This window comes from Trichomycterus rosablanca, chromosome 4 (assembly GCF_030014385.1).
Source record: "Trichomycterus rosablanca isolate fTriRos1 chromosome 4, fTriRos1.hap1, whole genome shotgun sequence".
NCBI lineage: Eukaryota > Metazoa > Chordata > Actinopteri > Siluriformes > Trichomycteridae > Trichomycterus > Trichomycterus rosablanca.
In genome coordinates this window covers 48,168,835-48,185,577 of record NC_085991.1, presented here as the reverse complement: position 1 = coordinate 48,185,577, position 16,743 = coordinate 48,168,835, and the positions used below count along the sequence as shown (strand labels likewise).

General features: G+C 43.6%; 1 protein-coding gene across 1 annotated transcript in view; it reads left to right on the top strand.

The window, feature by feature from the left end:
- The window catches only part of si:ch211-241e1.3 (laminin subunit alpha-3), a 116,140-nt gene that overhangs the window by 21,818 nt on the left and 77,579 nt on the right, over nucleotides 1-16,743 (top strand). Inside the window, exons 6-12 of the mRNA XM_062994421.1 lie at nucleotides 7,438-7,535; nucleotides 8,057-8,172; nucleotides 9,943-10,061; nucleotides 10,147-10,237; nucleotides 13,474-13,605; nucleotides 14,805-14,846; nucleotides 15,070-15,108. Of these exons, the coding sequence (XP_062850491.1) occupies nucleotides 7,438-7,535; nucleotides 8,057-8,172; nucleotides 9,943-10,061; nucleotides 10,147-10,237; nucleotides 13,474-13,605; nucleotides 14,805-14,846; nucleotides 15,070-15,108 (637 nt within the window). The remainder of the gene's footprint in view (nucleotides 1-7,437; nucleotides 7,536-8,056; nucleotides 8,173-9,942; nucleotides 10,062-10,146; nucleotides 10,238-13,473; nucleotides 13,606-14,804; nucleotides 14,847-15,069; nucleotides 15,109-16,743) is intronic.

The window sequence follows — 16,743 nt, the reverse complement described above, 5'->3', positions numbered from 1 at the left end:
AGCTTTTCAGAAAAAGTGATGCAAGTCATGTGAGCAAACAAGGATTCTCTTGTAGTTGATCCTGTGAACACGTGTTCATCTAAAGGATCTTCAGATTTCCCTCATATATCTTCTGAAACCAGCCCTGTCAGTTAATCATGTATTTATAGAGCGGCGTGAATAACCGAGGGAAGTGAAGCTGCTGAGAAACGGCTCAGGAGGGCAGTTCTTCATTTTTAAATGTATGGAATGAGCTCGTATGGTGTAATTAGCCCTAAGCTAATTAAACTTCTCAGGTCGTCTTTAATGCAGACTGAGAGGGATTTCCCTCTCGTCAGGACCCACGCCACGTCCTGGGACGCTCCGTGTTCAGCGGTAATTAAACCACTTACCATAAAGAAGCACTTTGTAGTTCTACAGTTACTGACTGTAGTCCATCTGTTTCTCTACATACTTTTTTAATCTCCTTTCATGCTGTTCTTCAGTGGTCAGGACCCCCACAGGACCACCACAGAGCAGGTATTATTTAGGTGGTGGATCATTCTCAGCACTGCAGTGACACTGACATGGTGGTGGTGTGTTAGTGTGTGTTGTGCTGGTGAATCAGCTGCTGGAGTTTTTAAACACCTTGTCCACTCACTGTCCACTCTATTAGACACTCTTACCTAGGTGGTCCACCTTGTAGATGTAAAGTCAGAGACGATCGCTCATCTATTGCTGCTGTTTGAGTCGGTCGTCTTTTAGACCTTCATAAGTGGTCACAGGACGCTGCCCACGGGGCGCTGTTGGCTGGATGTTTTTGGTTGGTGGACTATTCCCAGTCCAGCAGTGACAGTGAGGTGTTTAAAAACTCCAGCAGCGCTGCTGTTTCTGATCCACTCGCACCAGCACAACACACACTAACACACCACCACCATGTCAGTGTCACTGCAGTGCTGAGAATGATCCACCACCTAAATAATACCTGCTCTGTGGTGGTCCTGTGGGGGTCCTGACCATTGAAGAAGAGGGTGAAAGGGGGGTAACAAAGTATGTAGAGAAACAGGGTCGGAGGAGGCGTGAGCACCAATTTACCTACCTCAACTGCAATCAGGAACCCCTGCAGCTGAATTGGGAGAAAATGGGAGAAATGCATAAATAAAATAGGAAAAAAAAGTCAGTCACATAGTTAAGATTAAAAAATATATTTAAAATGGTTTGACTTGGATTCTGGGCTAAACTGGTTTGATCTTAGGTTTGCTCAAAAGTGTGAATCAGTGTTTTGCATCTGAATTCAAAGTAGCCACACATATGAGATTAAAAAAATGTATAATAAAACTTGTGTTACTTAGATTCTGGACTAACCTGGTCCCCCACACACACTTAGTTCTCTCGGGTATGCAGGTTAGACTGGGATTGAACTGAGACTGACTGGTATGACTGATCGGTCCTCATTTGTTGTTTCTTCGTTTGCTGTCACTCTGCCATGGTGCCTTGTTTCTCTGCCCTTTCATACCTGCATTCCTTTGTGCTGGGAGCTGTGCCAGCCTGGAGCTGTGCCAGCCAGGAGCCGCCTGCCAAGAGGCGCATTTGAAGGAAAATGTTCACAGTCGGTCGGAGAAAGCTTTTATCACCTGACGCACTGCCTGCACGTTTCCTTCCACTACCTTTGATTTGTAAAGTTTTATTTCATTTTATTTTTATGATTTACCAGCAGTTTAAAGGAGACAAACACACCAACATGTGAAAGATGCCAAACACGGCTTATGATAAAGCATTTTCCTCAAATACACCAGAGAGAGAGAGAACAGTACAGTACACTGTACCTGGAACTGTTAAAGAAACCCTCAACCAAGAAAACACAAGAGCAATTATAAGAAATAAATAGAAAGAAGGAAGAAATGATGTAAACATAACACTGTTCATACCATAAATAACACAATCATGTGTATAAAGTGCCGTCAAACTCAAATAAATAATTAGCAGCAGTTTACCCTGGTCAGGGTTGCAATGGGTGCAGTTTCCCTAGAATCACTGGGATATATACAGTATGCACTACCACACTTGAGACAGGACGTTTATCATTTACAGTGCCTCAGACACCAAACCTAGTCAAATCATGTCTGTATGTGGAGCACGACTGGTTGATAGCACCACTGGGGATTCAAACCGTACCGCTGCACCACCCAAATGCCTGATAAATAGACAGACAGATAAATAGATAGACAGACAGACAGACAGACAGACAAGATAGATAGACAGGCAGATAGACAGACAGTTAGATAGACAGATATACAGACAGACAGATAGATATATAGATTGATGATAGACAGACAGACAGACAAACAGATGGCTAGATAGATAGACCGACAGATCAATAGACAGATCGATAGATAGACAGATAGACAGATAGATAGGCAGACAGACAGGCAGGTAGATAGATAGATAGATAGATAGATAGATAGATAGATAGATAGATAGATAGATAGATAGATAGATAGACACACAGATAGACAGACAGATAGACAGACAGACAGATAGATGGACAGACAGGCAGACAGATTAATAGAGAGACAGAAAAACAGATAGATTAATATACAGATAGACAGACAGAGAGATAGATAGACAGACAGGCAGACAGATAGATAAATAGACATACAGACTGACAGACGGATGATATATATATATATTTTGTTGAAAGTGCAAGCGCAAATGATAAATAAATAATAAATAATAGGTTCAGTGTGTAGTCCGGGGTGTTAACAGTGTAGTGTGGTATTCAGTAAAGTAACTGAGGTGGGAAGAAACTATTCCTGAGCCGACTGGTCCTGGCACGTATGCCCCTGTATCTCCTCCCAGATGGCAGAAGGCTATACAGTGTGTGACTGGGGTGGTAGGGGTCCCTAATGATGCTGGTGGTGAAGGTCTCTAATGGTAGGGAGCTGGAAGCTTATATAAATAAATTGTCTCACTGCCGGAGCTTTGAAAAGGTGTAAATGTGTGCAGTGCTCATCGCTCAATGACTCTACAGGAGAATGGGGACAGCCGAAGCCATAGTGGTTTTGCCGCATATCACATCAACACATCTTTAGTTTAATCTGAACCTGCTGAGCTGATAACCTGAATCTTTTATGTGGATCATCTGTTTTTTGATCTGATCTGTGCTCGGTTATTCCAGGTGTTTTTATAGCCGAAAGCCAGACGGTTCAGCCGTTCTCTGTTCAAGTATTCAAAAATAATGTGTGTGATTATAGCTGTTAGTAGCTCCTTAGCTTGAGGCTATCTGGGATCTTCTCGTGCACAGCATTGAAATAAAACATGAACAGTGTGTTCTCTTAGTGAGCAAATAAATCATAAAAATTCGTAGCTCTGTGATCTGTAAATGGTTAACGACGCCCGAGGCCGGACTGGGTGTTGTTGTAGAAACAAGACAGCTCGGCTGTGCACTTGTTTCTATTGAATTTAATGTAAATATTAGGGTTGGAATACAATGAGCTGCCGGCTGCTACTAAATGAATCATAATTTTAATGATTTCATATTTTCTTTTATTTTGTAACGGTATATCTGGAAAACAACAGGTCATGTGTAGGCAGCAGAGAATCTTTGCTTTTGATGGTATACAATCTAAGCAATTGAGAGTTAAGGGCCTTGCTCAAGGGCCCAACAGTGACAACCTGGCAGTTTGAACCAGTGACCTTTTGATTACTAGTCCGGTACTTTAACCGCTAGGCTACAACTGTCTGTATGTGTCTAAATGTGGTGGTAAATGTGGACATGTCATATACAACTTTACTAGATGAGCTTTTAGGATTATTAATATACTACTCATAAAACTCTGGCTAAAAAAAAAGCGATACATAACGCTAGCCCACTTCTGCTAGCAGGTTGAATCCTCAGCTGTGCTATTATCCAGTCAGGCGTCTACATGCAGACATGATAGGCTGTGTCTAGTAACTGTGACAGTTGTGTAAAGTGATAAATAAATAATAAATAATAGGTTCAGTGTGTAGTTCGGGGTGTTAACAGTGTACTGTGGTGTTCAGTAAAGTAATTGAGGTGGGAAGAAACTGTTCCTGAGCCGACCAGTCCTGGCACGTATGCCCCTGTATCTTCTCCCAGATGGCAGACGGTTATACAGTGTGTGGCTGGGGTGGTAGGGGTCCCTGATGATGGCTGGTGGTGAAGGTCTTCGCGGACATGCAGACATGATAGGCTGTGTCTAGGGGGTAAGGGAGGATGTTAGAGGCCCCACAACAGATGCTGCCAACTCTCTCTGCAGAACTGAACAGATTATCTCTGCTGGCCGCATAGCTAAATCCACTTCTTCATCCTGATTCATTTGTTTTTCCTTTTTACTTTGATTGTTCGCTTCTTGCTATAATGGTATCACTATACCAAACAATTGTCACATCTTGCTTGTATTTTGGTGATTAAATTCAAGTCAAGTCAAATTTGTTTATATAGCGCTTTTTACAGTAGACATTGTCTCAAAGCAGCTTCACAGAATCCAGGACCAACAGACCAAAAACCCCTGTTGAGCAAGCCGAGGGCGACGGTGGCAAAGAAAAACTCCCTTACAATTACAGGAAGAAACCTTGAGAGGAACCAGACTCCCCCAGAGGACCCCCATCCTTCTTGGGTGGATAGTAAATGTGGTTTGGGAGACTGGACAGACTCGTCGGCGATTGCTCCTGGTGATAGATGGTCCAGCGTTTGATCCCCTGTCAATCCGTTGATCAATCATGTAGTGTGAAACCACAATGACTTAAAAGACTCCTGATTACAAAAGTCGAAGTCGTGGTGTGAATTGTACAGCGATCCGAACACCTTAAATTCGTGTAGTGTGAACGTAGCGTAATCGATCGTGTACAATCCACAACACAAAGTGGGCAAAAAAGTCAAGGGGTCTGAATACTTATTGAATCCACTGTATGAGCTTACAATCTTACGTTCTCTCAGGAATGTTCTGCTGGAGCGGAATTTCCTTAATCATTCTGTAAATAAAGGCAGTCGTCCAGGTTCTGGTGTAGCGCCCCCTCGCCATCACACTGCCACCCTCATGTGTACTTATTGGTATGAAACGCCGTATTTAATGTGTTGTCGGAAATGTTCTAATTCTAACGAGCAGTGGTTTCCTCCCTAGCTACACATGCCATTGTATTTTCTAACAATGTGTAACCTAGCTAAACATAAATATGTCCACAATATTTTTGATTCATTTGTTAATTTTTTGGGTTTTAATGTAGACTTTGTTTGTTTTAATGTAGATTGGAACTTTGCAACTTTGATTATTTAGCTCTGATAGTGTCAGACATGTGACTCAGGAGTGGCCAATTATATATGGATTTTTCTCTTTGATCTGTGTCCCAATGCATATTGAACTTTACCTCAGTAACCTAAATCAGTGGAGCGTGTCAAGGGAAATCTGAAGAACTATTATTATGCATACATACGTGTTATGGACGAAAGTATTGGGACACAACAATCAGGTGTAATAAATCAATTATATGAAGAGAATAATATGATTCCAACTTTGTGGCAACAGTTTAGGGAAGGTCCTTTCCTGTTTTAGCATGACTGTACCCCTGTGCACAATGCAAGCTCTATAAAGACATGAAGAAATGTTCAATTTAAAGTCCTGACCTTCCTTGCTCAACACCAGTGCCCAGCTATACAAATGCTGTCATATTTTGACTGAATGGGCACAAATTCCCACAGACATACATTAAAGTCTTGTGAGAAACCTTCTCAGAAGAGTGTCTGTTGTTATAGCTGGAAAGATCACTCTGTTTTAATAGCATTTGTTTATGAAATGGGACGTCCAAGTTCTTGGCAGGTATATGATTCTGATTCTGGTTCTTACTGAATTGTTCGGCGTATACACACATCAGCAAAAATGGAAATGACAACCGCTTTAATAAAGAAAGAACAACACTCTGGCTAAAACTTTCCTACAAAAGGGGATAGTCTCATAAAAGATGTGGCCAAATTAATAGAAACAATAAACACAAGAAAATGAGCGGCCCAGCGTCACGGCTTCAGAACAAAGCAGATGTGCAAGCTGGAGAAACATAGCTCTCTTCGATCGACATGGAACGTGCTATGTTACGGGTTCCGAACTTGATTTTGAGCCGGTTCAGTGTTTCCCCCAAAAAAAGCCTCCGAGCTGTGAACATTCTTGAACCGAAGAATACCAGCGTTTTCAGCGCAGACCGTGGCATCATCCATGGGCGTGTCAAGTTGTAGGGGATAAAGAAAGCAACAATGGCTATAAAGTTTACAATATAAAATATATAAATAAAGTTTAAAAATATACATGTCCATTTTTATGTGCATATACAAATGCTGACAAACTAAATACCAGTGGCTGCTAGGTTTTTTTCACCTGTGTACTAAACATCTGTAAACACTGTAGCCTAGCGGTTAAGGTACTGGACTAGTAATCGGAAGGTCGCTGGTTCAGGCCACTGCCAGGTTGCCACTGTTGGACCCTTGAGCAAGGCCCTTAACCCTCAATTGCTCAGACTGTATACTGTAAGTCGCTTTGGATAAAAGCGTCTGAAAAATGCCGAAAATGCAAATGAAACGTTTTACGTACTGTTCATCTTGCACAGAGTGGCCTTCTACATCTTTTGATCACCAATAGATGCTTTTTGCATAAACACAAACATCTGTAACAACAACACAAATGCTCGCAGGTAAAAGGTAAGATTCTAAGGTTCTGAGAAGCCTGAATGGAACCAGTTTAAGAACCAAAGTTGAGAGAGAAAAACAGAGAAAAACGTCCAAGCAAATTAACGCTCAGAAGGTGCAGGTAATTTGCACCTCTGTGCCCCATCTGCCAGCCAAAAATGCCAGTGCAGAAGGAGAATACTCTTAATGCCAAGTTCACACTACACGACTGGATCTCTTGTAATCAGGAGTCTTGTAAGTCAAGTAGTAAAATCAAGTAGGAAAAATAAATGAGTCTGAGTGGATTTGGCTACATGAACAGCAGGGATTGTTCTATAGTGAGTTGGAGGTTAATAAATATTTTTTGCAATGCAGCGTGGGTGTTTTGTAGAGAACGATAAGGTCAGAAATACTGTAAAACTTGTGTGTGTGCTGATGTATTCTGATATAAACTACATTACGCCCTTGTCCCATCTTTTTACACTGCTCTCCTGCATTTCCCCTCACACCGTATCTAGCATTGAGTAGTTCACACATAGCGATTGAGAGCCGAGTTTTGATCGCCGAGCAAACGCAGAGTTTGCTCCCGAGCCGGCAAATCTAGTGCCGACCAGTCTGCGAGCGAAAATCAGGGCAAAAATCGTGTAGTGTGAACTAGGCATAACTTGACTTACTGCTGAGTGTTTTTTTAATGGTCTGGCGTCCACATACTTTTGGCCATATAAAGTACTTTCTTATGAAATCATTGTGGGTACATTGTTGTTTTTTTATTACTGTGCTTGTAAACGTGTCTCTTCTTCCTGCAGTACTACTACAGCATTAAAGACATCAGTGTGGGGGGTCGGTGTGTTTGTCACGGCCATGCCCAGTCGTGTGGAGTCCGCGTACCAGGAAGCTCTGATCAGTGAGTAACTACATGAAACCTCATACGTCATATCCTGTCTAAGCAATTAAGGGTTAAGGGCCTTGCTCAAGGGCCCAACAGTGGCAACCTGGCAGTGGCCTGAACCAGCGACATTCCTATTACTAGTCCAGTACCTTACCTGCTAGGCTAACACTCACAAGGTACGGGTGATATGTGCCTCCGTGCCCCTTCTGTTGGCCAAAAATGCCAATGCAGAAGGACACGACTCTTAACGTGACTCACTGCCGAGCAGTAGATTCCCAGCAGTTCTATCAGCCGGTCAGGTGTCTACATACAGACATGATTGGCTATGTCTGAGGGTGGGGGGGATGGACGAGGCCCTGCGATGAATTGGCAGACTGTCCGGGGTGCGTGACTGCATTGCACCCAGTGTTTCTGTAGAAAACGTACCCACCGTGACCCTGACCATGATAAAAAATCTATTTGTTCTAGGTATTGAGGTTAAAAATAAAGTGCTTGTATGTATTTTACACAGTCAGACATGCTCTCTCGCCCTTCAGACTTCTCTGTGAGTGTCAGCACAACACCTGCGGCGAGTCGTGTGACCACTGCTGCCCCGGGCACAACCAGAAGCCGTGGCGTCCAGCGACCAGCCAGAGTCCTAACGAGTGCGAGCGTGAGTTTCACTTCAGTTTCACTTCTCTATCACTGATGTTATCTGAGAGAGCTGTGTAATGTTCATTAGTGTTGCTACTGATAATAAACGTCTTGTACACGGCATGACTGCATGCACAAAGGTATTTGGACACCTGACCGGGAGTTTGGTGACAATCTTGTTCCAAAATCATAAACATTTATGTAGAGTAGAAAACTCCAGGGTATGAAGTAAACAATTAGCAGGGGTGTCTACATACTTTTAGCCATTTTGTGTACTTGTATGCTTTTGCTGTTTGTGTGTGTGTTGCTGTGCGTTTGTGTCTTTGTGTGTGTCTGTCTTTGTTTGTCTGTGCGTTTGTGTGCATTGGTATATGTGTGTGTGTGTGTGCATGTGCTTGTGTTTGTGTCTGTGTGTGTGTTTATCCGTGTATGTGTGTGTCTGTCTGTGTGTGTGTCTTTGTGTGTTTCGGTCTTTTTGTGTATCTGTGTGCTTGTGTGTTACTGTGTGTGCGCATGGGTCTGTGTGTTTGTGTGGATTGGTGTGTTTATGTGTGTCCATGTATGTGTGTGTGTCTGTAATTGTGTGTGTGCTTGTCTCTGTGAGCGTGTGTGTATGTATACATATCTCTGAGTGTGTGTGTGTGTGTGTGTGCGTGTGTGTGTGTTTCTGTGTGCATTGGTCTATGTATGTGTGTGTGTTTTTGCTAGTGGTGGAAATACCCAGTGTGTGTGTGTGTGTGTGTGTAAGCATGTCTTGGAGTGTGCATCTGTTCATCTGTGTTCATATGTGTGTCTCTGTGTGCATTGGTCTGTGTGTGTGCATGCATTTATGTGTGTGTGTGTATGCTGGTGGTGGAAATACCCAGTGTGGTTGTTCTAAGCAGTGTGTGTGTGTGTGTGTGCGCGCTCAGTTCCATTGTTTGAACTGGACTTGTACAAGAACCTACAGGCCCGTTCTGGCACATTTGAGCGTCTCTCAGCACTTTTCCACTCGTCCTGCTACCATCTTCCACTTTCTGTCCTGATAAGCAGAACTTCTGTTTCCGGCTGATGGAATGCCCACATTCTCGTACAAAATCGCTGGGCTCTCAAGCGGGTCTGTTTCTAAAAAAAGCACCAGCCTATTGTGTAAAAAATACATGTGTATAGAGACCTGAAGATGCCAGTTTACAAATGCCTGCCAGCTAATCTGATGGAGTTTAGGAGGATCTGCCAAGAAGAGTAGGATAAACTGCCCAAATCCAGCTGTGCAAAGCTTTTAAAGACGTATTCAGGAAGACTTGCAGCTGTATTTGCTACTGAAGGGGCTTTAAGAAAGTAGTCAATAAGGGGTCTGAATACTTTTAATTTGGGTGGCACTGTGACTCGGTGGGTAGCACTGTCACCTCACTGCAAGAAGGTCCTGGTTTCGATCCTCAGGCGGGGCTGTCCGGGTCCTTTCTGTGTGGAGTTTGCATGTTCTCCCCGTGTCTGTGTGGGTTTCCTCCGGGAGCGTCGGTTTCCTCCGACAGTCCAAAAACATGCAGTCAGGTTAATTGGAGATACTGAATTGCCCTATAGGTGCCCTATAGGTGTGTGTGTATGCGTGTCTGCCCTGCGATGGACTGGCGCCCCCTCCAGGGTAATACTGTGTGGCTTGCGCCCATTGAAAAGCTGGAATAGGCTCCAGCACCCAACATCCCTAAAAAAAAAAATTAAAGAGTCCGAATACTTTCTGAATCTACTGTGTGTGTTGTAATTATTCAGTCACAAAAATGTGTGTGTGTGTGTGTGTGTGTGTGTGCGCCAGCCTGCCAGTGCCATTCTCATGCCGCCGACTGTTATTATGATCCCGAGGTGGAGCGCAGAGGAGCAAGTTTGAACATACACGGCAGCTACGAAGGTGGAGGCATCTGCATCGACTGCCAGGTGAGAATCTCCTTCCGTCCAGACTGTACACCAGTAAAATCCTGCCGGTTCCAGATGTTTATGCCTGAATATCATGTGTGTTTAGCATAACACAGCTGGAGTGAATTGTGAACAGTGCGTCGTGGGCTACTACCGGCCGAGTGGAGTTCCACCGGAGTCGCCGACCGGCTGTATACGTACGTATGACCCTACAGCCATCTAATGTGTAACCAACACATGAATTAACACATGATAATGGATTTCTGATCAAGATATTGCACTGGGCGCTAACGCGGCATAGTGGTAAATCACACCAGCTTACTACTGGTGGAGTACTGGAATCCAGTTTGAATCCCCGGGTGTCTACATACAAACCTGATTGGCTGTGTCTAAGGGAGGTATGATCGATGTCTGGTGGATTGGCATCCTGTCCGGGATGTGGTACTGCATCCTGCCCAGTGATTCCAGGGAAGCCGAACCCACCACAACCCTGACCAGGATGAAGTGGTGGCGAAACATGAAAATGAAATGTTTGTGTAGGTTCTCAATCTTCCTTTAGGTTCTTGAAGACAAGAACATAAGTGTGGCCACCTATAAAGCAGTTCTGAGATTCTTTCCTCATTCACTCAGGGGGCGTGTCAACCAGGGTGGAGATCAACATCAGTAGAGAGGAAGCGTAATATATATATACACTGATCATAACATAAAACCACCTCCTTGTTTCTACACTCCACTTACCATATAGAAGCACTTTGTAGTTCTACAATTACTGACTGTTGTCCATCTGTTTCTCTACATACTTTGTTAGCCCCCTTTCACCCTGTTCCTCAGTGGTCAGGACCCCCATAGGATCACCACAGAGCAGGTATTATTTAGGTGGTGGATCATTCTCAGCACTGCAGTGACACTGACATGGTGGTGGTGTGTTAGTGTGTGTTGTGCTGGTATGAGTGGATCAGACACAGCAGCACTGCTGGAGTTTTTAAACACCTCACTGTCACTGCTGGACTGAGAATAGTCCACCAACCAAAAACATCCAGCCAACAGCACCCTGTGGGCAGCGCCCTGTGACCACTGATGAAGGTCTAGAAGATGACCAACTCAAACAGCAGCAATAGATGAGCGATCGTCTCTGACTTTACATCTACAAGATGGACCAACTAGGTAGGAGTGTCTAATAGAGTGGACAGTGAGTGGACACGGTATGTAAAAACTCCAGCAGCACTACTGTGTCTGATCCACTCATACCAGCACAACACACACTAACACACCACCACCATGTCAGTGTCACTGCAGTGCTGAGAATGATCCACCACCTAAATAATACCTGCTCTGTGGTGGTCCTGTGGGGGTCCTGATCATTGAAGAACAGCATGAAAGCAGGCTACAAAAAGTATGTAGAGAAACAAATGGACTACAGTCAGTAATTGTAGAACTACAAAGTGCTTCTATATGGTAAGTGGAGCTGATAAAATGGACTGTGAGTGTAGAAACAAGGAGGTGGTTTTAATGTTATGGCTGATCAGTATATACAGTGTATCACAAAAGTGAGTACACCCCTCACATTTCAGCAGATATTTAAGTATATCTTTTCATGGGACAACACTGACAAAATGACACTTTGACACAATGAAAAGTAGTCTGTGTGCAGCTTATATAACAGTGTAAATTTATTCTTCCCTTAAAATAACTCAATATACAGCCATTAATGTCTAAACCACCGGCAACAAAAGTGAGTACACCCCTAAGAGACTACATCCTTAAATGTCCAAATTGAGCACTGCTTGTCATTTTCCCTCCAAAATGTCATGTGACTCGTTAGTGTTACTAGGTCTCAGGTGTGCATAGGGAGCAGGTGTGTTCAATTTAGTAGTACAGCTCTCACACTCTCTCATACTGGTCACTGAAAGTTCCAACATGGCACCTCATGGCAAAGAACTCTCTGAGGATCTTAAAAGACGAATTGTTGCGCTACATGAAGATGGCCAAGGCTACAAGAAGATTGCCAACACCCTGAAACTGAGCTGCAGCACAGTGGCCAAGATCATGCAGCGTTTTAAAAGAGCAGGGTCCACTCAGAACAGACCTCGCGTTGGTCGTCCAAAGAAGCTGAGTGCACGTGCTCAGCGTCACATCCAACTGCTGTCTTTGAAAGATAGGCGCAGGAGTGCTGTCAGCATTGCTGCAGAGATTGAAAAGGTGGGGGGTCAGCCTGTCAGTGCTCAGACCATACGCCGCACACTACATCAAATTGGTCTGCATGGCTGTCACCCCAGAAGGAAGCCTCTTCTGAAGTCTCTACACAAGAAAGCCCGCAAACAGTTTGCTGAAGACATGTCAACAAAGGACATGGATTACTGGAACCATGTCCTATGGTCTGATGAGACCAAGATTAATTTGTTTGGTTCAGATGGTCTCAAGCATGTGTGGCAGCAATCAGGTGAGGAGTACAAAGATAAGTGTGTCATGCCTACAGTCAAGCATGGTGGTGGGAATGCCATGGTCTGGGGCTGCATGGGTGCAGCAGGTGTTGGGGAGTTACATTTCATTGAGGGACACATGAACTCCAATATGTACTGTGAAATACTGAAGCAGAGCATGATCCCCTCCCTCTGGAAACTGGGTCGCAGGGCAGTGTTCCTGCATGATAATGACCCCAAACACACCTCTAAGACGACCACTGCTTTATTGAAGAGGCTGAGGGTAAAGGTGATGGACTGGCCAAGCATGTCTCCAGACCTAAACCCAATAGAACATCTTTGGGGCATCCTCAAGCGGAAGGTGGAGGAGCGCAAAGTCTCGAATATCCGCCAGCTCCGTGATGTCGTCATGGAGGAGTGGAAAAGCATTCCAGTGGCAACCTGTGAAGCTCTGGTAAACTCCATGCCCAGGAGAGTTAAGGCAGTTCTGGGAAATAATGGTGGCCACACAAAATATTGACACTTCAGGAACTTTCACTAAGGGGTGTACTCACTTTTGTTGCTGGTGGTTTAGACATTAATGGCTGTATATTGAGTTATTTTGAGGGAAGAATAAATTTACAGTTATATAAGCTGCACACAGACTACTTTTCATTGTGTCAAAGTGTCATTTTGTCAGTGTTGTCCCATGAAAAGATATACTTAAATATCTGCAGAAATGTGAGGGGTGTACTCACTTTTGTGATACACTGTATATATATATATTAAGCATTGTTTGTATGACCTGAGTCGCTTTTACCATGTCATATCAAACAGTTTCAACAAGGTCAGGGCAAACAGGGCCAAGAGCGGAGCGGCAAAAGTGCACCTCGCTCCACAGGAAACAACGGAACAGCCGAGGCTGTGACACGGGGGCAAATACTTTTTCACAGCACTGTAACCAATGCAGATGTTCAGGGTGACAGTTTATTGATGCTGATGCTAATGTTGATGTTGATGATGGTGTGTTGCAGCTTGCCGGTGTGACAGCAGGACCTCACTGGGATGTGAGATGGGAACCGGTCGGTGTCTGTGTAAGCCCCAGTACATTGGAGACTACTGCGACCGCTGCTCAAGCGGCTACCGCGACTTCCCACAATGCATCCGTACGTATCTCAGCACCTTCCCATCTCTGTTAATGACGCTTCCTGATCACGACTGATTGCTGATTTCCTGTGTGTGATCACGACCACGACTGAGTTTGGCTTCAGGTTCTGGTTGTTGCGTCTCCGGAAAGGAAACAGACTGAAGGTTTTGATTGAGGATTTCCTAAATTTAACCCGAGAGGAAATGCAGCTGGGCCGTTCCATCGAATGGGTGCCATTAGCGTGTAGTACACTCGATGAAATTAAACTGCATTTTTTTATCTTTGTTTAACACTGAATTTAGAAACACACACAACTTACTACTCAGAATGTGTTTTGGTCAGATCTCGGGCACCTTTGTTTTATTTTTACAAGGTTTCTAAGTGGAAGATGGTTGTACATGAGTAACAGGACTGATAGTAACAGGACTAAAAGAGTTTTTTATTTTTATTTTTTTTTTTTTTTTAATGCATTTTCTCCCTTTTTAGCGCGTCCAATTGCCTGATTGCGTCATGCTTCCTCTCCACCAGTGCTGATCCCTGCTCTGATTGAGGAGACTGAAGCTAACCCACACCCCCCTCCGACACGTGGGCAGCAGCCGTATGCATCTTATCACCTACACTTTGACGAGTGCAGTGCAGCTCAGCGTTGTGTGCGGAGAGACACACCCTGAGAGCACGCTTTTCTCATCTTTGTGCAGGCGCCATCAATCAGCCAGCAGAGGTCGTAATTGCACCATGGGAGAGAGATCCCATCCGGCTTAGTCCCGCCCATATCTGAACAACAGGCCAATCGTGGCCGCTCAGCCTTCGCGGGCAGGCAGAGCTTAGATTCGATATGATGTAATCAAGATTCCAGCTCTGGTTCCAGCGTGTGTTTTTACCGCTGCGCCACCTGAGCGGCCGACTAAAATAATTTTTATCGTAGAATTAGTAAATAAATGAAATTCAGCAGCATGGAGAACATGCTAAAAGCACGAGAACACTGAGCACAGTGTAGTGATTTATCACAAAAATAAACACATAACTAAGAAAAAATGTAGATAACAGGAATGTATCTTCTGAAATTAATCTTCTCAGTTATAATAAAGGTCCCCATTCTATTTTATTCATTTCATATTATATTGTAGTATAATCATTTTTACTCAGGTGCATTAATCTATAAAATAAACATTGTGTGCTGTTATTATTTAATTATTTATTATAATTTTTTTTATCTAGCCATCCAGATCACCCCTGATCCTGACGCTGGTAACATTGTAGGTAAGAATCTACTGTATTTTACAGAATATGTACAAAAGCTGCTCTTCAATGGGTTATTATATTTGGACAGAAATCAATTGTTAGCTTTTAAGTCTGAGCTAAAAGATCTTCTTATTTCTTTTTACCTAAACTAAAGAAAGTTTTGTGTATGACTGTATCTGATCTTGTTATATATCATATACAGTATTAATCTGTAACTCATGAATTTGTTTTTGTGTCACAGTTTGTCCTCTGGGGTTTTTTAAGGCGCCCGACTGTAAACGTGAGTACTGAATATTTATTAGTGTTTTTTTAATGTGTCATAAATCGATGTTTACCTGAGTTAATTCTGCTATAAAATAATTGTAATGAATAAATAAAGTACACATTACTCATATTTTCAACAATTCCAATAAGTGTGTACAAATAAAACAATCATTTTTATTTCATTTTCATGTTTATCACCACATATCCTGGTCAGGGTCACAGTGGGTCTGGCCTTTTCACAGTAACACATCACACAGAGATCCTGGACCAGCCGACAGCACTGCTGAGGATTCGAACCCTAGATCTCAGCAGTAATGTGCTAGTGTAGTTTACCATTGTGACTTCCAAGCATTACACTAGACCACCACCGCTGACATCCGGGTTCGAATCTCAGCTCTGCTATCGGCCAGCCGGACGTTTACACAGCCGGGCATCATCTGAAAGAATTAGCTGGCTGGTCAAAGCAGTGCAATGAATTGGAGCTCTGTAGAGGGTATTCTTACCTAGAGTCCAGTGTTTACCAGTGGAACCGGCTCACCGCAACCCTGACCAGGTTTAAGCTATTAATGGAAATAAAAGGAATAAATAACATAAAAACATATTTACTCATTTATTTATGACACACACGTCATTATATAATTGAAGTGCAGGCTGACGGCACTGCACAAGCGGCAAGCCCACTACCATCAACTGGTGCATCCTGCAGCCAGCGTGACTCCACTATGTGCAAAAGGAGTCGTCATACCACCTCTGGGTCAGCTGGTTCATTTAGGGCATTTCCAAACCTGACACCCACAAACTGCCCCATCGCCAGCTGAGTTGTCTAAAAATAAACAACAAACCGGATCTGACCAAGCAAAGCATCACGATTTCACCCAGAAAAGTGGGTTTGGTTGACAGATGAGCTGGCAAGTCTGAAAGAAAGAAACCGTGAGGTATAGAAACACTTCCACCTGAAGCGAATCAAATTTCAATGAGATACACATGACTGGCAATTAAAAGGAATCAACCGGGACAATTGTAGCTGAGCGGTTAAGGTACTGGACTAGTAATCATAAGGTTGCTGGTTTAAGCCATGCCATCGCCAAGTTGCCACTGTTGGGCCCCTGAGCAAGGCTCTTCACCCTCAGTTGCTTGAATTGTATTCAGTCGCTTTGGATAAAAGCGTCTGCTAAATACCACTAATGTAAAATGGAATCAATGGCATTGATCATCTGCGTCTCCATGCCCCCTCGGCCATCCAAAACTGGCAACGCAGAACATGCAATAATCACAATGGAGAGACTTTATATTGATGTTCATGGCGTTAGAAAACAATGATTAACAATTTCATTGTCAGGTGTCATGGTCAGGTCTGCTTTCACCCTGTTCTTCAATGGTCAGGACCCTCACAGGACCACCACAGAGCAGGTATTATTTAGACGGTGGATGATTCTCAGCAATGCAGTGACACTGACATGGTGGTGGTGTGTTAGTGTGTGTTGTGCTGGTATGAGTGGATCAGACACAGCAGCGCTGCTGGAGTTTTTAATTACCGTGTCCACTCACTGTCCACTCTATTAGACACTCCTACCTGAGGTGAGGTGTTTAAAAACTCCATCAGCGCTGCTGTGTCTGATCCACTCATAATTAATACTAAATAATACCTGCT